The sequence below is a fragment of the Protopterus annectens genome, chromosome 1.part0 (assembly GCF_019279795.1).
Source record: "Protopterus annectens isolate FY-2018-M chromosome 1.part0, PAN1.0, whole genome shotgun sequence".
Classification (NCBI taxonomy): Eukaryota; Metazoa; Chordata; order Ceratodontiformes; family Protopteridae; genus Protopterus; species Protopterus annectens.
The window spans coordinates 651,685,794-651,709,461 of NC_056725.1; the positions used below are offsets into that span (position 1 = coordinate 651,685,794).

General features: G+C 45.9%; 1 protein-coding gene across 1 annotated transcript in view; it reads right to left on the bottom strand.

Annotated features, from left to right (window-relative positions):
• Window positions 1–23,668, bottom strand: part of LOC122793771 (probable ATP-dependent RNA helicase DDX17) — a 1,394,853-nt gene that overhangs the window by 858,538 nt on the left and 512,647 nt on the right. Inside the window, exon 6 of the mRNA XM_044061964.1 lies at window positions 7,740–7,881. Coding sequence (XP_043917899.1) covers window positions 7,740–7,881 — 142 coding nt within the window. The remainder of the gene's footprint in view (window positions 1–7,739; window positions 7,882–23,668) is intronic.

Below are 23,668 nucleotides of genomic sequence, written 5' to 3' on the forward strand. Positions count from 1 at the left end.
GAAGCAGCTGGAATGGATTCTTCAGCATCAGAATCTTCAAAATTGGAGAAGGGAGCCTCAGGCTGGTCAGTGATATCTGATTCATCAGCAGAATCATCCGAAGACACTGGCTCTGGGGGCTCTGCCCTAGGTCTCTTCTCTGGGGGCTGAGAGGCCCTGTCTGGGTGAGACTGAGATCCTCTAATTAAAGAAATTAAATCTTCTGCCAAAGAAAGCATTTGAGAACTAGAAGAGGGCCTGGATGTGGGGGGTTTAACAGGCACTGTTTTAGTAGTTTTGGCTGCTTTAGCCCTGGCGAAGGCCTTAATGGACATGGCAGCTGGAGGCCTAGCAGCACCACGTGCTGGGGTAGAGACATCCAAGGGGATGGTGTCTGATAAGTCAACCACCGTAGTGGGTAAAATTTCTGAAGTCGATTCAAGAGTTGTAGCAGGGGCCTCAGTTGTAAGAATAGGTTCAGCTGTACTTTGAGCAGTTTTCTCGGTTTCGGCCGAAACAGAGACACTCGTTTGCTTTACCGTGGTTTCGGCGAAACCGCGACCGCGAGTGTCGGTCTTTATCTTTGCGTTTTTGGGGTAGTCGGAGGATCCGGCGGCATAATGTACGCAAAATCAGAACCGAAAAACTGTTCTGCAAACTCCGACCGGCGCCTAAGCGTTCGTCGGTTGAAAGAGGCACAGGCCGAACAGGCTGCTACGTCGTGGGCTGGGCCTAAACAAGGCAGACAGTAAGAGTGGAAATCTTTATGAGGTATTTGTTTCCCACAGGTTAAACAATTGTTAACTTTTTCTGACATTGGCTGAGGCAAGAAAGAGTCCCCAACGGGGTACTTAGCTTTAGAAGTCTTCGAAGTAGTATTCGGTAGAAGTAATCTCTGGATCCGACCGACCGGCACTTGCGAACAGCTTCTGCTTCGGGCGCCACGCGGCAAGAAAGACTGAGGAAAATGGCGTCGGCTGATGCTTTTATACCCGAAAACCAACAAAGATGACGTCGGGTGGAGTGCGACATCAGCCGAAGCCGGACCCGGACTTTGGAATCCGGCCGACTGCAGGGCTGCCTGACGACAGGACAACCCACTTGTTATGACTGCAGATGCATCCATGAAGGACATCTGGTGAAGAGTTAGCATCTTGAATTTTAGAATCACCAAAAAGGTGTTTAAGATAGAAAGGTCCAGGATAGGACGTCATGAATTGTCTTTCCTGGGTACCAGGAAAAGTCTTGAGTAGAAACCCTGTCCCTTTTCCTCTTCTGGTACAGTTTGAATAGCCTTTATGCTTAAGAGAGAGAGTACTTGCTTTTGAGCCTCTGCCCACTGATTTGGGGGTAGGTCTGGCCAACTGTTTGGGGTTGGTAACGTGTGGAAGTGAAATCTGTATCCTTAGGAAACTATATTTAAAACCCATTTGCCCTGGGTAATGAGTTCACAGTTTCGGCCTGCAGAGCAATCTTTCCCCCTAAAGGAGCAGTCAGTTGAGAAGTGCTTGGAATGTTTAAAGTTGTCATTGAGACTGCTTACCATAGGGGGAGTCTTACTACTCCCTGATTTGGAAGTGGGAGCCCCCCACTGCTTAGTCCTGTGCGTACCCTAGGACAGAAGCCTGGGTGTTCTGCTGGTTCTGGGTTTGGACTGAGAAGGCCTGGAAGAGGCAGGAAAGGACCAATTCTTAGAGGGCCAATGCCTACTAAATCTTGGAGGCTGTACTTGTAGGAAATCTAACGGTTTGCATAGATTTAGCTTTTTCCTCCATCTTTTTAAGAACAAATTCTGCTTTGTTGCCAAACAGTCTGTCCTGATTTAAGGGAGCATCCAACAATTTAGCTTTAACATTACCTGGCAAAGATTCCTTCTTAAGCCAAGCATGCCACGTATAGACCCAGTGACAGCAGCCCTGCAAGATGCCTCTAGTGAATCAAAACGACAATGCAAAGTATGTTTTCCAACCTGTTCAGCAGAACCCATTAAATCCTGTAAATCCTTATTTTCAGGAGTCAGGAATCAACATAATTTTCTGTTTAAGCAAATCCAATAATATGCTGCTGATACTTTAACATATGAAAATGGCAGTTTAAGGCCGTAATGGCCAAGGTTGCAGAAGTGTATACCTTCTTACCCCATCAATCCAGCTCCCTGGAATCTATCAGATGGAGTAGGATTTTTGGCAGTAGTAGCCTTAATTCCTTTGGATCCCTGTGAAATGGTCTCAGGATCCGCAGTAGGATTTAAGGAACTTGTGAGAGTCAGGAACCCTGCAATATCAAGTTTTCTGAGAGCAGGAGGTAGAGAGAGTCAGGGGCCAAGCTAGATTCCGAAAAGGCATCAACAATGTCTAGTACAGAAGGGATAGCTTAAGGCCTGTGTTGGGGCAGGAGTAAGAAATCCCTAAGCCTCTTTTTATAATCAAAGTAATCCTGGCTTTCCCAGCAAAAATGCTCCTTAAGAGTATGCAAAGTTTCACCAAAACAGAAATCCTTGGTGGAAGCAGAGGGAGAGTCCTTTGCATCAGAATCCTCATAGGTAGATAAGGTCAAATCCTGGTCAGAGGAAATAGAAATTTCAGAATCCTGGTCAGAAATATCATAAGCAAATTGAGTCCTAGGTCTCTTAGAAGGGGAAGGTTGACTTCCCCTGATTAAAGTAATAAGGTCTTCAGCCATTCTTTGTTTTTTAGGCATACAGGTCTGACCATGCAGTCTGGGCGTCTGTTTCCTAGGCATGGTTCGAGTTTTAGGTCTTGAAGAAGATGGCGTTGGTTTAATATGCAAGTCAGTAGGCCTGAATACACGCTCAGAAGCCGGTGCCTGAACAGCGGCTCCGGACCCATCCAGGGTAGAGATATCCGCAGGTTCCACAGCTGAAGCATCTAGCAGCATACCGGACTCCGAATGGATCTCAGTAGAGGCCTGCGAATCTGAAGTAGCAGGTATCAAGGGCTGCAAAAGCACCCGAGTACTGGCGAACTGACGACTGGCTTAGCAGAAGAGTCGTCGGGAGTTTTGGACCTAGGTGGCCTGTCCCTATCTTTGCGGGGTTTTTTGGAGTGTTGGTAGTCGGACGGCTTACCGAAGACATGTCTGGATAACTGAACCAAGTAGCAAAATATTTAGAAGCATAAACATAATGACGATGGATAGTTTGCTGCTTAAATAAGGCACAAAACAGACAGCAAGATTCGTCGTGGTCAGGACCTAGGCAAGGAATACAGTACGAATGAAAATTGTTGAGGTATTTGCTTTCCACAAGGAATACAATTATTGACTTTTACTAACATCAGTTTAGAGCAAAAAAAAGTTTCCCCAATGGGGTACTTAGCTTTACTTGAAGACTTTGGTTCTGAAACTCGAAAATGAAAATTTCAGGGGTCGGGCGACCGGCACTTGCAAACTGCTTCTGCTTCGGGCACAGCACGGCAAGAAAGACTGATGTAAAGGCATCAGTTGCAGGCTTTATACCCCTGACTACCTGACATCACGGACGATGAGACAGCAACCGACACAGGACCCAAGAATTTGATAATCAGGCCGACTGAGGGCTACTGCAAGCAGATAACTCAAATGTGATGACTGCAACAGTGAAACAAGAAGAACATCTGCGCTGGTAGCGTGAGCTTTGATCAAACAAAGGGGTTTTCCATGGAAGGCATAGCAGAAAGAAATGGACTTGGAAATCCAGTTAGAGGTGGTCTGTTTGGACACACGCAATCCCAAAGCCCTGTGGTGGAAAGAAACAAACAGCTGGTCAATATTTCCTAATAGGTTTAGTTTTGTGAAAGTAAAATCAGAGTTACCCATGCACATCAAGTGTATGTAGGATCCTGTCACTATTATTTTGGGGAGAAGGGGTTGGTAAGTCAGCCTGGTTAAAGACAACTCTTAACTACTCTGAACATAAAGGAGGGGCTTATGTGAAGGGAAACCCCTTCATTGTGGAAGACCAAGAAGGGGAAAGAAGCCATCAGGGTCTGGAGTTGAGACCCATTTGGCAGAAGTTATAGCTAGCAGTAGGACAGTTTTCCAGGTGCAGTGTTTTAAGGCGCTAGAAGATGCTGCCTCGAAAGGTGAGGGGGTCAGTTTCGCCTGGGAGCTCTAAGGACACCTTTGAGGAACTGTTTGGCCCAACATCTTGAAGGTAAAAGAGGCAGACATGCAGAAATGACTGACAAATGTGCTTTTATTGAAGAATTAAGCTCAGCCAGAACTGAGCAAGCCACATCGGTATGAAAAAAACAGAGAAAGTTCCACTTTTAGTGGGTCCAGGATTCAAGAGAGATACCATACAGAAAATCTCTTTGGTGTTTTATTATGTAGAGGACCCAGGCATCTTGTGTTATGGATTCCCAGGCTGGGAAGGATAGGGAAAGACTGGTATTGCAAAGGTGTCCTGAGGAGTCAGGAAGAACCTGCTCCGTCAGTAAAGGGCTTCTTGGCATCAAGGGAAAAGGAGGGAGCTGAGAAGTGAATAGGTTTCTTGCTCCCCTTGGAGGGCTTGGATTGGGAGGGCTGGAATTGCCTGTGGGCAAAGAGCTGTTTTGAAGGGTAGTTCCTGTGAAATTTTGAAACTGGAGAGACCAGAACATGTCTGATATCTTAATTCCTTGCTCTTTTCATACAGTGACTTGATGAGATCAGCTGAAGACTCCCAAACAAGGCTGAGTTGTTAAGGGGGGCATCCATGACCTTCATCCTGATGTCCTCAAGGAGAGGTTGAAGTCTTAACCAAGTCAACTTTCTCAGTACTGAGACAGAAGCTGCAGCCCTGGAGGTAGCCTCAACAGCATCACCGGGCCACTTGAGAGGATGCAGCAATCAGGGAAGAGGCCAAGACTATTTTCTGAATCTGGCATGTCAATACTATTTTAGATAAATAATTTCAGGGAATATTTAGTCATATGCACTTGGTAATTCAAACCTGAAGGCTAAAGTAGCTGAAGTGTATATTTTCTTCCCCAGTCTCTCTAGCTGCCTACTGTCTCTGTCAGAGGAGAGGAAAAAAGTGGAAGGAAGGAAACTCGAGGCCTTATCAGAGGATACAGAGATGAGAGGGTTTTGCCACAGGAGCCTTAAACAGGAAAATTGCAGTCTTGAGGGACTTCATATTTGTCCAGCTACTTTGGGGCCAGAGGCTGTGAGTCAGGGTGTAGGGACATGGAAGCAAAGGCATCCAGAAAAGCAGGGACAACTGGAGGGATAGCTGAAGGGCTAGGGGTCTCCACCTGGAAGACGTCACAGTATCTCTTTTGTATCTCAGACATTTGTGGGCTGTCCATTTAAAGTGGTCTCCTATTTTTAGAAGGGTTTCCTCGAACAAGACATCCTCCAAAAGGGGATTCCGCCCATCCCATTAGAATCTTCCTCAGAGGTAGCAAAGTCTAATGGGGAAGGAATTTGTGAGGAGTAGGCTAAGGAATCCCTGTCCTCATAACAGGAAGAATTTTCCTCTGAAGTAGGTTGTTGTCTGACCCTTTTTTGGGAGGAGATAGACCAGGAGATAGACCAGGACAGAGGATGGGGGGAATCAAGAGGAAGAGACCTCAGGGCCATGAAGCCTTGAATAATCCCTGGGCAAATTTTTGCCACTCTTTGAGGGTTTTGAGGTGAGGAATGCTTGTTTTTTCTGCTTTTTCTAAGCAGGAGTCTCCATCCGATGCAAAGTAGGGGGTACAGATGTAGGCCTGTACTCAAGCACATCTGAGTGGACTTCTTCCCTCACTAAGAACGGCGCTGATTCCCCTACAGCCTTCCAACAAAATGACTGTTGGTTCCCTTGGACCCTTGATGTTTATGAGGCCTCCCTGGATGTACTGGCAACTGGTTCTAAGGCGTCCTGTAAAACCGACTTGACTTGAGGATCCGGACCCAAAGCAAAATGCGTCTCCAGGCTATATTATGTCTTGAGAGATGCATCCACAGGGAAAGGTACAGTTTTAGCTTTGGGCCTAGGAGTTTAGGCCTTCTGCTTGGTAGGCTCGTTTGTTGGCCTAGAGGAACCCTCCAACATGCTTTTAGCAAGAATTTAAGTGCTGGTGTTCCAAGTGTACTGCAAGGGACAAAAGTCCAGTACAAATGATTTTGGGGATGCACAACTAGCAGACAGAACCATTTTTCTGGTCGTGGTAGGGCCCAAGACAAAAAAGGCACTGAAAGTGACAATCCTTGTGTGGAATCTGCCTTCAAAAATCACACTGCCTTTTCCTGGGTAACATTAACTCTAAGCAAAGAAAAAACAGCAGCAAAAGACACATATTCCACAAATGGGCACTTATCTTTAGTAGAAAATGGGATTCTGGCAGCAGAGCGACTTCCAGGATGGCGACACGACTGGCTGCAAAGAAGTTCTAAGGATGGTGTGCGAGTATATCACTTTTATGGCCTACATCCAGTAGCTACCTATGTTAGATGTATGACACACTCTACAGTAGTAAAAGACTATGGTATACTGCCCAACGGCGGGGTCACTTGGGCAGGCAACTCCCTTATGTACAGAACACTGCAACAGATGAATAGAAGGACATCCTCTAGTGCTGTCTTAGCCCGGAAGAGGCCGCCAGGCTCCGATTTGTGTTAGTACGCTGGGTATCGAGGGGAAAAGGCAGGAAAGAAAACAGGAACCAATTTGTCCATGTGAAAGAATACAATGGTCTTCCAAGCTCCTGTCTGTTGTGCTCTGAAGCAGAACTTCTGTAGCTGCTTGCTGTGGAGACAGGCAAACAGGTCTATTGCGGGGACCACCTACTGTACAGTCAGATCCAGGAAGACTTCTCTTTTCAGCATCCATTCTTTGGAGTTTAGAATGTGAGGGCGCAGACCAGTCATGCAGCTCGTCAAGAACACAATCTTGTCTTGGAAAAGGAAGGCTTCCTGTTGAACACAGTCTATGATGGTCCCCAACAGGAGGATACTTATTTGAGGACAAAGTTTCAGATTTTAATATTTAGGGCGAGACTTGCATCCTATAAACTCTGAAGAGTGACTGGCATCGGGGATGATCACGGGCGTTAATTTCTGTAATTTAAGTTTTGAATTTTGGGATGTTTAGGAACTAGTTTAGCTTTGAGAAGATCAAGATGAGTCTCTCAGTGCCCTCTTCTTTTTTGGGACTACAAAAATCCCTTAGTAGGAGTCTTTCATGTTTGTTCTGGAGGGACAAGCTAAATGGTCCTTGCTGAAGTCACTGGGGCATAAAAAAAGTGCGTCACTTAACTATGAGTAAGCTTGAGGTGGTAAGTGTCTACAGTAAGACTATTCCTCTTCATCCTCAAACCTACAGGAATTTTCCCCTTCTTGAAAAGCTACTTCTCTGCTCCTTTTAGATGGAGAGGTCTCAGAGGTAGATTAATGAGACGATTTTATACAGATTTCATGAAAGCCATAAATTCTTGTGCTAGTTTAAGGAGGTCTTGAGCTTTTGTCTGAATAGAGGTGGTCAAAGGTGGTGGTGGGGGAAGCAAATGAAGTGATTCGCTTCAGTCTGGTCGTCTGCTTTACAGGGGGTCACCTGAAGAAATAGTCATGTCTTCTGGAGTTGGGGAAGACGTGGAGTTTCCTATGGTAGACAGATCCTGTAGGTGGGTCAGGAGTGCATGGACTGACATTCTGGTAGGACAGGGCATAAAAAAATGTCTCAATTACCTAATAAGAGCTTTGAACAAGAGCAAAGTCTACAGATATTCTTTCAGAAGTTGCGCAAAACTGAACAATGTTTCATTCAACCAATGTAATGTTCATTTCAGGCTTACCTCTTTCTAGATCTCTAATTTGAGGTCCTTTTGGAGCACCACCATATATACAAGTACTCTTCAGCCGTGAGAGTCTACCATAGTCTTCTGCAACCTGTTGCACCTGCTGGGCCAGCTCTCGGGTTGGAGCTAAGACAAGGCACTGCAAAAGGTGGGGGGAGAAGGCAAAAGTGACTTCCTAATATAGATGTACAAATCAAACACCAAAAAATTGCAAGGCTAAAATAGTCTAAATGCATATAAAATACCACGTCAGAATCCAAAGTCACCAGGACATCATCAGTAATGGTAATGTCTCTCCAGGTACCCAAGAAATACTTTCAAGTACTGTGTAATCAAATCAGACTACACAGGGATATTCAAACAATGAAGTTAAATGGATCACTATTATGTCATCCTTCAAGTACGCAGCAGCTATTACAATTCACTAAGAAGCCAGCGCAGCTCTAACTATTACTGCTTAAAGATCAAAATGCCTCCATGCAATAACAACTATCAAACTAAACATAAAATTACAGTTGTGTAGGCAAATTTACCATACTAGTGGATGTTACGTTTGGTCAAATTCAAAAGGGTCTTCTGTTGAAGGCTAAGATCAGGTACAACTAACAGTGGGGTAAGACGGCGATTCAGCTCGTAGCCTGCTATAGGTCCCCAACCATATCCCAAAACTCTCATTCCACGTTCCTAAGTACATTGGAAACTATTAGGATCCAACCCAACACTCTCATACTGGGTGACTTCAACTACCCCTCCATCAACTGGGAAAAAGTACAGTTGTGTACACTTACCATAAATGTAGATGTTAAGAGTGTATTCACTGTTGTCGTCATCACGTTTGGGTTGACTGCTTGCAGTAGCCCTCAGCTGGCCTGATTAACAAAGTCTTGGGTCCTGAGTCGGTTGCAGTCTCATCTTCCATGACGTCAGGTAGTCAGGGGTATAAAGCATGCATGTTATCAGTTTTTCTTGCCCCAGATGTCAGGTGCCCCCATAATGGAAAGCAATTATACACAAGTTTAAACCTCCAACAAAAAGCAAATACACCAGAAAGCTTTAAGCATAGTAAACAAGAACAGAAGTATAGACAATAGAAGTCAGGGGGCTGGAGGGAGGGTAACAAGGACTGCAACAGTGAATACACTCCAACATCTACATTTATGATAAGTGTACGCAACTGTACTATGTTCTTCGTGTTTCACTGTTGCAGTCATTACATTTGGGTAGATTCCCAAGGGAGGAGGATGTTAGGGAGCCTTAGGACCAGCTAGTAAGACCTGCAATAATGCAGTGGCAAAACCATCTCTGGATTTAGAAATAATTGGCTAGTGGTAATGCTTGGTGAAGGTATGTACTGAACTCCAGGTAGTAGCTTCTAGGATGTCTCTGGTAGGGACACCTCTGAGAAAGGCTGTAGAGGTGGATGCAGCCCCGGTTGAATGTGGTCTTATCCCCATGTGGGGTAGGTTTTCCATGGTGGTTATAGCAGAAATGAATGCAATGGCCAATCCACTTACAAATGGTTTGCTTTGAAATAGCTTTCCCCTCTGCCCCTGCAGCAAACGCAACCAGCAGCTGTTCAGATTTCCTTTGAGGTTTAGTCCTATCCAAATAAAATCTACATTGTCTATGCACGTCCAAGGGGTGCAGTATACGTTCCCCTTTGCTCTGTGGATTAGAAAAGAAAGTTGGAAAATGAATGGACTGGTTAAGGGCCACACTGGATGCCACCTTGGGCATGAAGGAGGGGTTGGTTCTGAGGGACACCCTGTCCGCATGAAAGATGATGAAAGGCTCAACAACCATGAGGGCCTGAAATTCAGACACCCTTCTTGCTGAAGTGGTGACTAGAAGGGAAGCTGTTTTTCAAGAAAGGAATTTCAACTCTGCACTTGCAGCTGGGTTGAAGGGAGGTAGAGTGAGCTTGTCCAATACAAAGTTAAGGTCCAGGCTGGAGTAGGGGCTCTCCTGGGTGGTCAAGTTTTTTGTCCTCTCTGAGGAAATGTTGTAGCAGCGGAAGAGAGAAGAGGGGTGGTTCTGTATTGTAATGAGTTGAAATGGCTGAGGAATGAATTTTCATGGAGGCAAAGGAAAAGCCCTTTTGAAGCATCTCAGTTAAGTATTGAAGAATCAGAGGTAAATTGGGCAGTGCTGTGCCCATCCCATGAGTTTGGCCCCAGGAAAGTAAAGTTGTGTACACTTACCATAAATGTAGATGTTCAAGTGTATTCACTGTTGCAGTCATTACATTTGGGTAATCCTGCTGGCAGGTTGCCCTCAGTCGGCCTGAATTCCAAAGTCCTGGGTCCTGCATCGGCTGTCAACGACCCTTGCCTGACGTCAGGTCATCAGGGGTTTAAAATAAGCAGCCGACGCCATTTTCCTTAGTTTTTCTTGCCCCAGATGTCAGGTGCCCCCTAAAAGGGTAACCAAAATTTATATCTATATATAAAATTACACGCAGCAATATAAACTTTACCTTCATCCACAAGCAAATACACCACACAGGTTGTATAAATCAGAGAAAGAAAGATAGGTTTCATCAGAAAAAAAGGGGGGATGGCGGGTGGGTAACCTGGACTGCAACAGTGAATGCACTCGAACATCTACATTTATGGTAAGTGTACACAACTGTACTACGTTCTTCGTGTTTCACTGTTGCAGTCATTACATTTGGGTAGATTCCCAAAGCTATGGTTGGGAGGCTGGAACTAAACAGCATTAGGAGCGGCTATGAGGCCCTGCAGAACTGCAGTGGCAAAGCCTGCCCTGGATTTAGAGTAGAGTGGCAGATGGTGCTTTCTAAAGGTGTGCACTGACCTCCAAGTAGCAGCCTCTAAAATGTCCTTGGTAGGTACTCCCCTGAGAAAGGCTGCTGAACTGGCTGCAGCTCTGGTTGAATGTGGCCCAATGCCCTTGGCCACTGGCTTGCCATGGTGTACATAACAGAAACGAATGCAGTGGCCTATCCACTTTGAAATAGTCTGCTTTGAGATGGCCTTTCCTTGTGATCCTGCAGCACATGTCACTAGTAATTGCTCTGTCTTTCTGAAAACTTTGGTTCTCTCCAAGTAGAATCTAAGCTGCCTGTGTACGTCCAAAGATTGCAGAATTTTCTCAACCTTGCTCTGTGGATTTGGATAAAAAGTTGGCAGGTGAATAGCTTGGTTAAGAGCCCCACTGGACACCACCTTAGGCATAAATCTTGCGTTTGTCCTCAGAGAGACCCTGTCTGGATAAAAAATGATAAAAGGTTCCACAGCCATGAGTAACTGTATCTCTGAGACTCGTCTTGCAGAAGTTATTGCTAGGAGCAGAGCTGTTTTCCAAGATAAAAACTTTATATCTGCAGTAGCAACTGACGTAAAAGGAGGCAGTGTGAGTTTTTCCAAGAAATAGTTGAGGTCCCATGCAGGCATTGGTGATCTCCTTGGAGGCCTTACATTTTTGGCTCCTCTGAGGTACTGCTTTAACAAGGGATGAGAAAAGATTGGGGACTCTGCATTGTAATTAACCAAAATGGTAGAGGCATGAATTTTAATACATGAAAAAGATAGGCCTTTGTCCAGCATCTCAGTTAAGTATTGCAACATCTGAGGAATATTTGGCACAGCAGTATCAATTCCTTCTGCCTGGTTCCAAGCACAGAATCTCTTCCATTTTCCAGCATAAGATTTTCTAGTACTAGGCCTTCTGGCTTCCAAAATGACATCCACCACAGCTTTACTGAGAGGTGTATTTTGTAAGACTACATTATCTGCCATGCTGCCAGGTTTTAAGTCCTGAGTTGGCTGTGCAGGATCAGATTGTTTTGTTGGGACAGTAGATGAGGTATTTGAGGTAAGGTCCAAGCTGGGCATCGAGACAAGTTCCTTAGTATTAGATACCAGTACTGGCGGGGCCAGTCTGGGGCAATCAGTATCATCTTTGGCTTCTCCTGTCTGACCTTTAGGAGTACCTTGGGGAGGAGAGGCAGAGGGGGAAAGGCATATACTGATAGGGCGTCCACTTTCCATGCTTGTCTGTGACAAATCCTTGTGTAGAATCTTTTTAGTTGGTAGTTGTGAGGGGAGGCAAATAGATCTATGTCCGGGCATCCCCATTTCCTTGCTATCATGCTGAAGACTTGTGGATCCAGTTGCCACTCGTGGGGATCCATGAGGTTTCTGCTTAGTCTGCCAGAGTAGTTTTCCTTCCTGGCAGGAATTGTGCCTGCAGATGTACTTGGTAAGTCAATGCTGTGTCCCACAAAGTCATGGCTAGTCTGCAAAGGGGGTAAGAATGTGTGCCCCCCTGCTTGTTTATATACCACATGACCATGGTGTTGTCTATCAGTAGTTGTCCTGGATGAAGTAGATCCTTGAAGGCTGTCAGGGCATTTTGAACAGCTAGCATCTCTCTTTGATTGCTATGTAAATACATTTGGTTTGAGGTCCATGTGCCATGAATGCATCTTCCTGCCATGTGGGCCCCAGAGGCATAATCTGATGCATCTGTTAGTGCCTGCCTGGGGGTAATGTGAATGGCAGTCCCTTGTTTTGGTGAGAAGCCTTTGCCCACAATCGAAACTCCTGTTGCAGGCAGGGAATGAGAGTAATCAGTTTCCATGCTGTGGCAATGTTGAGTCCAAACACTTTTTAGGTACCACTGAAGTTTCCTCATATGCAGTCTTGCATATGGAATTAGTAGGATACCGGATGCCATGAAGCCCAAAGCCTGCAGAACCTTTTTTGCAGATAACTGGGCCTTTGTTGCCAACATCTTGAAACAGGTAATCAGTTGCCTTTGTCTGGTGTGAGATAAGCCATCTGGGCAGTTGTATTTAAGCATGCACCCAGGAATATTACCTCTTGAGAGGGTACTAGTTTTGATTTCTTTTGGTTGACTGTGTACCCTTAGGCATGTTAGAAGTCTTTTCACAAACGCCAGATGCTGTAGAAGAATGTCCTTGTTCTCTGCTTGAATTAGACAGTCGAAGTAAGGATATATTTGTATTCCTCTGTCTGCAGAATGCCATTACTGGTGCCAGGCACTATGTAAAGACCCTGGGCGCAGTAGATAAGCCAAAGGGCAGTGCAGAGAATTGGTAATGCATTGAGCCAGCCTTGAATCTGAGGTATCTTCTGCATATCTGTCTGATTGGGACATGCAGGTATGCCTCTTTTAGGTCTACAGTCACAAGCCAAGCGTTCTTGCCCAGCATGGGCAGAAGCTGCTGCAAAGTCAACATCTTGAATTTCGGTATATCCAGGAATGTGTTCAGAATCGATAGGTCCAGTATTGACCTCCAGGCCTTATCCTTTCTGGGTACCAAGAACAGTAGAGCAAAATCCTTGCCCCTGCTCTTGCTCTGGTACTTGTTGAATGGCCCCCATGTCCATGAGGGATGAGACTTGTTTTTATGCCTCTGCTCTTTGATTTTTTGGCAGATCTGGCCAGCCGTTTGCCTGTGGCAGGTATGGAAATGGAACTTGTAGCCTTGTGACACTATATTTAGAACCCTCTTGCCCTGGGTTATAATGTGCCAATTTTGCGAAAAAAGTGCTAATTTTCCCCCCTAAGGGTGCTGCCAGGAGATAAGTGCTTGGTGCAGGCAGGGGGAAGTCATTGGGACAGTTTCCTGCATGGTTGTGATTTGTCTTCTCCAACATTGGAGGTAGAAGCACCCCATTGCTTTGATCTGTATGAACCTTGCGCCTGGGATCTGCCCCTAGGGCATATGGATCTGCCCCTTTGAGGTCTGTCTGACACAGGAAAGGACCAATTCTTTGTTGGCCAGTGTCTACTAAACCTAGGCGGTTGTACTTGTAAATAATCTTTGACTGTTTGCATAGATTTAGCTTTTTCCTCCATTTTCTTTAACACCTCTTCTGCCTTAACACCAAACAAAGTATCATGCTGTAAAGGTACACCTAATAATTTAACTTAGACATGATCAGGCAGATTTTGTTCCTTTAACCAAGCTTGCCTCCTAATTACAGAACCCGTAACTGCAGCCCTGCAAGAGGCCTCCAAAGAATCAAAAAGTACAGTTTTGTACCTACCATAAATGTAGATGTTCGAGTGCTCATACAGCTGCAGTCATAACGGATGAGTTATCCTGCCGTTAGGCGGGTCCTCGGTCGGCCGAATTCCAAAGTCTAGGTCCGGCGTCGGTTGTCGTCGCTTCTTCACTGACATCAGCGCGGCAGGGGTATAAAAGAGGCAGCCAACGCCATTTTCTTCAGTTTTTCTTGCCCCAGATGTCAGATGCCCCCAGAAGGAAGGCAAACAATGTTATGCAAACATGCAATATTGATAAATCAAAAACAGTAGTCGCAAGCAAATACACCATAAAAGAAAACCCCAAAAAGGTTATATGAAAAGTGTTTGTCATAAGGCCTGTCCTAAGAGGGGATGGAGGGAGGGAAACCTGGACTGCAGCTGTATGAGCACTCGAACATCTACATTTATGGTAGGTACAAAACTGTACTATGTTCATCGTGCATACAGCTGCAGTCATAACAGATGGGCAGAATCCCAAAGCTAAGTAAGGGTGGTAGGCACTAAGTGGAACTAGGAGGGGCAAGGATGCCCTGCAGGACTGCTGTGGCAAAGACCGCTCTAGATTTTGATTATAGTGGGAGGGGATAGTGCTTGGAGAAAGTGTGCACTGAACTCCAGGTGGCTGCTTCCAAAATGTCCTTGGTAGGGACCACCCTGAGGAAGGCTGCAGAAGTAGCTGTGGCTCTGGTGGAGTGGGATCTGATGCATGCAGGCAGGCACAGTTTTTCCATGAAATGAGTAACAAAAGCGTATGCAGTGGGCTATCCATTTTGAAATTGTCTGTTTGGAAATGGCCTTTCCTTGAGCATCTGCAGCACAGGACACAAAGAGTTGCTCAGATTTCCTGAATGGTTTTGTCCTGTCCAAATAGTAACGAAGTTGTCTGTGAATGTCCAAGGAATGTAGCAGTCTTTCCCCTTTGTTTTGTGGATTAGGATAAAAGGTAGGTAAGTGGATAGTCTGATTTAAAGCTACAATGGATACTACCTTTGGCATAAAGGTAGGGTTGGTTCGTAAAGAAACTCTGTCCTGATGGAAAATGATGAATGGTTGCACAGCCATGAGGGCCTGTAGCTCGGAAACCCTGCGTGCTGAGGTGATAGCCAGAAGAAAGGCTGTTTTCCATGACAAGTACTGTAACTCTGTTGAAGAAGCTGGCTCGCAGGGAGGAAGGGTCAGCTTTTCCAATACGAAGTTGAGGTCCCAAGCAGGGACTGGTGGTTTCCTTGGGGGTTTTATATTCTTTGCCCCTCTGAGGAACTGCCTTAAGAGAGGATGAGAGAATAAAGGAGGATCTGTGTTGTATTGTGCAGAAATGGCTGAAGCGTGGATCTTGGAGGAGAAGGAAAGTCCATTGTTTAACATCTCAGCTAGGTACTGTAAAATTTGAGGTATATTTATCACCCAAGGATTCTGTCCCTTTTCTTGATTCCAGACACAAAATCGTTTCCATTTGGCAGAGTACGTCTTTCTAGTAGAAGGTCTTCTGGCCTCCAAGATGACATCCTGCACCTCCTTGGAGAGGAGAAATTGTTGGGAAATCAAGGAATTCTCCATGCAGCTAGATTTAGAGTTTTGAGATGGCTTTGAAGGGTTTTGTAGTTGTGCTGGGACAACAGAAGAGGAACTAGAGGCAGGATCCATGGTGGGGAATGTGTCAGGAGCGGATACCAGTGTTGTCTTGGCCAGTCTGGCGCAATGAGAATCATTTTCGGCCTCTCTGCTCTGGCTTTTAATAGAACTTTGGGCAGCAGAGGAAGAGGCGGGAAGGCATAGACTGTCAATGTTGCCCAATTGAAGAAAAGTGTGCCCACTTTCCAGGCCTGTGGACGATAGGTCCTTGAACAAATTTTTTTCAACTGGCAATTTCTGTGGGTAGCAAAGAGATCTATGTCTGGCTGTCCCCATGCCCGAGTTATCTTTGTGAAAACTTGAGGATGCAACTTCCATTCGTGTGGATCCGTCATATTTCTGCTTAGGTTGTCTGCCAGTGTGTTTTCCTTCCCTGGTAGGAATTGTGCCTGTAGTTGAATTTGCAATTCCTGTGCTGTGTCCCATAGGGTCATGGCTTGCCTGCACAGGGGGTATGAATGAGTTCCTCCCTGTTTGTTTATGTACCACATCACTGTGGTGTTGTCTGTCCTTATCAATAGCTGGCCTGGATGCAGTAGGTCTTTGAAGGTCATAATAGCCTTTTGCACGGCCAGCATTTCCTTTTGGTTGATGTGAAGGTGCTTCTCTTTTCGGGTCAATTTTCCCTGAATGCACTGGTCTGTCATGTGTGCTCCCCAGGCGTAGTCTGAGGCGTCTGTTGTGATGATTTGAGTTGCTTGAGGTACACAGAAAGGAGGACCTGTGTTTCTTTGGCATGCTTGAGCCCACCACAAATTCCTTTTGAAGGCATAGAATGAGTGGTATAATTGCTTCCAAGCTGTGGCAGTGTTGAGACCATAAGTTTTTTAGGTACCACTGAAGTTTCCTCATATGCAGCTTTGCACATGGGATTAGTAGGATGCAAGATGCCATGAATCCCAGAGCCTGCACTTTCCTTGCAGTTAGCCTGGTGTAAGTTGCCATTTTTCTGAAGTATTGAGACAGTTGCCCTTGCTTGTCTGGCGTGAGGTAGGCCATCTGGGTGGTTGTATCCAAGCTGGCACCCAGGAAAATTATTTGTTGAGAGGGTATTAGTTTTGATTTCTTTTTGTTGACCGTGTATCCCAGGAAGTTCAACAGTTTGATTACAAATGCCAGGTGCTGCAGTAGTATGTCTTTGCTGTCCGCTTGGATCAGGCAGTCGTCCAGATATGGGTAGATTTGTATCCCTTGTAGTCTGCAGAAGGCAATTACTGATGCCAGGCATTTCGTAAACACTCTGGGCACAGTAGATAGGCTAAAGGGCAATGCAGAGAATTGGAAATGGGTTGAACTTGGAAGAAATCTTGTCTGACAGGGACATGCAGGTATGTCTCCTTGAGGTCCAATGTTACCAGCCAAGACTCATTGCCCAGCATGGGAAGAAGCTGCTGTAATGTGAGCATCTTGAATTTTGGCACCTGTAGATGTGTGTTTAGGATGGATAGGTCTAAGATAGGTCTCCAATCTTTGTCTTTCCTTGGTACCAGGAATAGTCTGGAATAAAACCCTTGACCTTGTTCTTTTGCAGGTACCTCTTGAATTGCTTTCATGTCCATGAGAGCTGAAATTTGTTTTTGTGCCTCTGCCCTTTGATTTTGTGGCAGGTTTGGCATGCCTCTCATTTTTGGAAGGGTGTGAAAGTGGAACCTGTAGCCTCTGTCTATAATGTCCAGAATCCATTTGTCTTTTGTAACAATATGCCAATTTTTTGAGAATAATGTCAGTTTTCCGCCCAGAGGTGCTGCCATTAAAGCTTTGCTTGGCAGGTGTAGGGGGAAGTCATTGTGTCCGTTTTCTAAAAGACTGTGATCTATCTTCTCCACCTCTTGGGGTTGGTGCTTGCCACTGTCTGGCTCTGAAAGATCCTTGAGGTTGCCCTCTACCCCTTGGACGCCTGTATCTGCCCCTTTGAGGTATGTCCGTGGCTGGAAAGTACCAATTTTTTGAAGGCCAGTTTCTGCTGAATCGTGGAGGCTGTACCTGCAGGAAATCTTTCACTGTTTGCATTGATTTCGCTTTTTCCTCCATTTTCTTTAGCACCTCCTCAGCTTTAACACCAAACAATACATCTTTTTGAAGAGGTGCATCCAATAATTTAGCTTTGACATGATCTGGTCATGATTGTTCTTTGAGCCAAGCATGCCTACGTATAACAGACCCCGTAACAGCAGCTCTACATGAGGCCTCTAAAGCATCAAAACCACACTGCAAGGTATGTTTACCCACTTGCTCTGCACCATGCAGCAAATCCTGCAACTCTTTTAAATATGGTTGTTCTGGTTATGTCATCTTGCTTTTCAGTTGAGATATCAAAAACTGTTTCGATACTTTAACATATGGAACTGACAGTTTAATGCCCTCATGGTTAAAGTGGCCGAGGTGTACACCTTTCCCCCCCACCTTTCTAAAGCTCTGGAATCTCTCTCTGAAGGTAATGGGTTTTTAGCAGTAGAGGCCTTAATTCCCTTGGGACCCTGTGAAATTGTTTCTGGGTCAGCAGTATGGCTTTTATATAGGAACTGGTGAGAATCAGGAACCCGGTAATACCTGTCTGGTTTAACAGGAGCTGGAGGCAAAGAATCTGGATTAAGGCTGGCTTCTGTGTACACATCATCCAATATATCTAAAACAGCAGGGATAGCCAGAGGCCTATGCTGGGGGAGCAGAATAAATTTCCTGAGCCTTTTCCTGGAATCTGAGTAATCTTGGCCTTCCCAACGAAAGTGTTGCCTCAATGTATGCAGGGTTTCCCCAAAAGAGAAGTCCTCGGGGGGGGGGGGGGGACAGAGGGAATAGACTCCTCAGCATCAGAGTCTTCGAATGGAGAATAGGCATAATCCTGGTCCTCGGATAGTTCTGAGGTAATAGAAGCTTGATCTGAGGAAGGGTAGTCTTCCTCTAATCTGGGCCTTTTGTCAGAGGGGGGTTGAGAACCCCTGATAAGAGTAATCAAATCCTCAGCCATTTTTAAGCATCTGTTTTTTAGGCATGGTGCCTTGAAAGGGGGTCTGAGGAACCTGCTTTTTTGGTTTTCATGGCTGCTTTAGATTTAGTGAAGTCTTTAATAGAGAAGGAGTAAGGCCTGAAGACCCCTTGAGAAATGGCAGGCCTGTCTAAATTCTGAGTTTCCCTGCCAGGAGTGGCGTCGGTATCTGTAGTAGGAATGGGAGCAGAGGAGCCTGTGACCTCGGGTACAGAAGACACCGGTAATGCATTGTCATCGGTACTCAGGGACTGCGTAGGCGCCTCGCTGAGTACCGGAGAACCGGTAGTCGGCCTTGGCGTGGTTTCAGTAGGTGGTGCGGACCTCGAATGTCTGTCCTTATCTATGCGTTTTTTGCTCAAAACTGGAGTCGGAGTATCCGACATAATATAATTGAATTTTTTGCCAAAAAAGTGAAGGGCGAACTCCGCCCGACGCTTAATAGTGCTCTTGTTGAATCTAGCACAAAAACGGCAGGCCGAGACGTCGTGGTCTGGGCCTAAGCACGGTATACAGAAAGAGTGGAAATCCTTATGCGGTATTTGCTTCCCACATGAAATAAAATTATTAACTTTGTCTGACATCGGTCTGAGGCAAGAAAAGTTTCCCAAACGGGGTACTTATCTTTCAAGACGACTTCGGCTGAAATACTTTCATAAATCTCAGGAGCTGGCTGACTGGCACTTGCGAACTGCTTCTGCTTCGGGCACTGCGCGGCAAGAAAGACTGGAGAAAATGGCGTCGGCTGCCTCTTTTATACCCCTGCCGCGCTGACGTCAGGGAAGAAGCGACGCCGGACCTAAACTTTGGAATTCGGCCGACCGAGGACCCGCCTGACGGCAGGATAACCCATCTGTTAAGACTGCAGCTGTATGCACGATGAACATCCACACTGCAAAGTATGCTTTCCAACTTGTTCAGCTGCATGCAATAAATCCTGCATTTCCTTGTTTTCTGCACATTCAGGAGTTTAACAACATTTTCTTTTTAAGCAATGCCATGACATGTTGCAGACATTTGAGCATATGAAACTGACAAGTTTTAAGCCCTTATAGCCAAGGTAGCAGATGTGTAAACCCCCCCCCCCCAATCTATCCAGTGCCCTAGAATCTCTGTCAGAATGGGTAGGGTATTTTGCAGCGGAGGCCTCAACTCCATTGGGACCCTGAGAAATAGTTTCTGGGTCTGCAGCAGAGTTTTTAAAAAGGAATTTATGAGAGTCAGGAAACCTGTAATATCTGTCAGGCTTAACAGGAGCTGGAGGTAAGGAGTCAGGGGTTCATAGGTTCATAGGTTCATACTAGGCTATCTGCCCGAGGGCATTTATAAGCCTAGCCCATCGTTTTGTGGCTTACGCCACCCCTTTAGTATGGGGAACTATACCCATTATTTTGCTGTGCCTCTGTCGAGCAGTGACACTGAGGTAATTCCTGGGGTATATCTGCGATCTCCCATCCATTGGTCAAGATTTCTCTTGAACAAGGCCAGCGAGGTGCTCTGCCTCACATGTACCGGGATTTTGTTCCACAGCATAGGGAGTCTTTGGGTGATGAATCTATCCCTCCAGCACGTCCTATTAATAGCCGTGTCGAGGTTTAAGTCTTCCGCCCTTGTGGCTCTGATGGATCTAGATTTTTTGAGGTGAAGCATATTCATCAAATCTGGGTTTGACATGGCCTTGTATGTTAGGCAAAGGTCACCTCTGAGCAAGCGATGGCGACTGAATAGAGCTGGAGTTCTTTCAGTCGGGCAGCATAGGACAGATTTTGAGACCCTTTATCCTTTTGGTGAGGAACTTTTGTGGCCTCTCCAGCTGCTGCAAGTGTCGGGTCAGATACATTCCGAATGGGGCATTGTACTCAATCATTGGTCTGATGAGTGATGAGTAAAGGGAGACTATGACCTCCCTTGATCTAGATGAGAATCCCTTCATGATAAGGTGGGCAATGTAGAAGGACTTCCTAACTACTTTAGCTACATGGGTGTCGAATGACAGACTACTATCAACCTGGGTCCCCAGGTCCCTGATAACTTCTTCTGTGCTCAGTGGATTGCCACCTATTTGGTAGCTAGGGGTAACCTTGTTTTTCCCGAAGGGTATGACTATGCATGTTGTGGCATTTAACTTTAGGCGGTGGCTCTGGCACCAGTTATGCGTTTCTGTGAGACCCTTCTGAAGGATATCTGTGTCAGATGTGTTTTCTACTATGGCCCAGTTTGCAGTCATCTGCAAACTTTGTCAGCCATAACCCTCCTGTGTTTGCTTGTACTTGGAAAAGTAGATGCCAAACAAGAGTGGGCCCAGGACTGAGCCCTGTGGGACACCACTTGTGACAGGCTTTGAGTCTGACATGGCGCCAGCAACTCTGACCCTGTGGGTTCTGTCACTCAGCCAGTTTGCAACCCATCTTGTGATGTATGGGTTAACATTTAAGCTGATGAGTTTTTCAATGATACCAGAGTGGGGTATTGTATCGAAGGCCTTAGCCAGATCGAGGTAGGCTGTATGGACTGCCTTTCCCTCATCAATGGCTTTGGTGACTGTTCGAAAAAGTCAACCAAGTTTAAAAGGCATGATCTGCCTTTGACAAAGCCAAACTGGGTTGGATCCAAAGTCTGCAAATTCCCTATGTCTTTATTTAGGAGGTCCATTATGATCCTCTCCATGGCTTTGCAGATAAGGCTTGTCAAGCTAATGGGCGGTAATTTCCAGGGTCTGTGGAGGCACCGCCTTTGTGAAGTGGGACCACAGTTGCAGTGCGCCACTCCTGGAGTGCGTATCCAGAGGTAACACTTTGATTAAACAGCTGTCGTAGCTGTGGGTTTAATTCCTCATTGAGTTCGTGGAGCACACAGCCGGGGACACCATCGGGTCCCATGGATGCTGTGTTTTTTGCTATGGAGAGAGCAGTTCTCACTTGGGCGCTGGAGATGTTTGGTGGGTTGCACTCATTTCGTATAGCTATCTCTCCTTTTGGGGAGGGGAGAAGTTTGCACTGAACCTGTCAGCCAGTATGTTGGCAATGTCTGTAGGATCAGTAATCTTCACATCATTTTGAACTAGTTCTGAGCATATCTGGGAGTTTCCTCCTAGGTTTCTAACATAGCTAAAGAAGGCCTTATGATTGTCTTTTGAGTCTTTAGCTATTTTTCTCTCGAAATTTGCTTTGGATGATTTTATGAGAGCTCTTAGTTTTTACTTATAGTGATCAAGGCGTCTTACCTTTTAAGGATTTTGCTCTATCTTGTAGTAGCTTCCTCCTTTTGTTGTAGAGTTTGTTTATGGCTGGGGTCCACCAGACTGGACGCTTGCCTTTGGTACAAAGAGTCTTTGTTTTGCTTGGGATTGCCTTATCCATGCAGTCCTGCAGGTGCTGGTAGAAGGCGTTTGTAAGTGATTCAGCGGCTTGAGTATTGTTTTCCACCGGCTCGGGGGCCTGAAAGGAGACCACACTAGTCTTTAGAAGTGTGAAGTCGGCTTTTGAGAAGTTCTTTACTGTGGTCTTTTTTTATTTCAGGTGGGGGTGGGATGAGGACCTCCAGCGAGATTAGTTTGTGATCTGATCTCACCAGTGAGGGGTATACTTCCGGTGTTGAACATTGTGCTCCCATGTTCGTGATGATGAGATCAAGTATGTTATCTCCTCTTGTGGGGATGGTGACTAGTTGTTCCATGGCATTTGAGTTTATGAATTCCAGGAACTTTTGGGCTAGGGTGTTTGGGCTTGAGTAGTGTTCCCAGTCTATATTAGGGTAATTGAAGTCACGTAGTATGATGGTGTTTGGTGATACATTTATCCTCTCTAGTGTTTTCAGGAAGGCCATGTGAGTTTCCTGAGTTTGTGAGGGTGGCCTGTAACATGCTACAATTTGCAGAGCAGTCTTGCCTATGGTTAATTGCACCTGGATGGTCTCCGATGCATCGTGCGTTGCCACCAGTCTTGAGGTGTGGGTGTCCTTGATGAATATGGATACCCCCCCTCCTTTCTTGGTATTGTCCGGATTTTGGGGCCGGAACGCATGATATGAGGTAAAACCTGATAGCGCTGGGGTGCTCTCAGGAGCCTTGAACCAGGTTTCTGTCACAGCACAGACATCGATGTTCTCCATACTGAGAAGGGCCTCGAGTGCGTGCATTTTGAGATTTAGACTTCTGGCATTGAGCAGCATTACCCTTAGTTTTTCCTTTTTTGTGTTCTAGGGTGGTAGGTTTAGAATTTGAGCCTTGCCTAAAAGGCACTATGGGGTGGCAAGAGCCTTTGCCAATATCCGGAATCCCAGGGTGACAGGTGCAAGCCGTCCCTTGAAGCAGCGTGGCTTGTCCAGCATGTCATCCCAGGCAGACAGATACTGGATCCCCTTTGAATGACACCAGTGTTTAAGCCAATTGTTAAAGCTGATCATCTTATCTCTGCATTGTGGCATCATTCTTGGTGAAGGTAGGATACTGCTCAAGGTCAGGGTCATACCTGCCTGGGCTACATAATCAGAGAGCTCCTCAATGTCTCTTTTCATGTAGTCCAAGGAGGTACGTCTCAGGTCGTTTACACCAGCGTGGACAATGACTGAGTCATATTTGTACCTGCTGTTGAGAGACCTGAGTGCTTGCGTTATGTGGCGGATTCTAGCGCCCGACAGGCAGCTTACTGTGACCTTCTCCTTACTCAGTCTGGTGAGCGGGACCATCAGTGTGTCTGACTATGGAGTCACCAATGACTAGTGTGTCTGGCATTGTGTTTGGCCTTAAGGGCTGTGACTGTTTGACACTCTGACTGTGAGGTCTATGTGTTGCGGGTGTTGTGTTCTGAGGTGGTGGTTGTTTGGGTGTCTGCTTTGGTGGCCTCTGCTGTTTTGGTAGATTTTTGATCAGAGCCTCCGAGTATGTCTTTGTGTGTTTATGTGTATGATTTGAGGTTGTAATGGTACTATGTGAGACTGGGTCTATAGTGTGTGTGGTAACCTTCTCCTCCTGACTGGTCTTGCCAGTCCTATGTTGAGAGAGCTCAGCCTCCAGTTTGGCCGTATAGTTGCATCTCTCGCATGTATTTGTGTTTTGTGGGAGGAGGAGAGGGTTGTCTGTGTACATGAGGCAATTGAAACATTGCCTCAATATTCCCAGGTTCACCAGCTGAGCAGGAGAGGACACTAGCAACTGATCCCTCGACATGCTAGAAGGGTAGACGAAAAACTTTAAAAAAGATTCCGGGGGACATGGGTGACCGAGAAATGGGGGGGTTGCCTTTTTGGGGGTACTATCTATGACAAG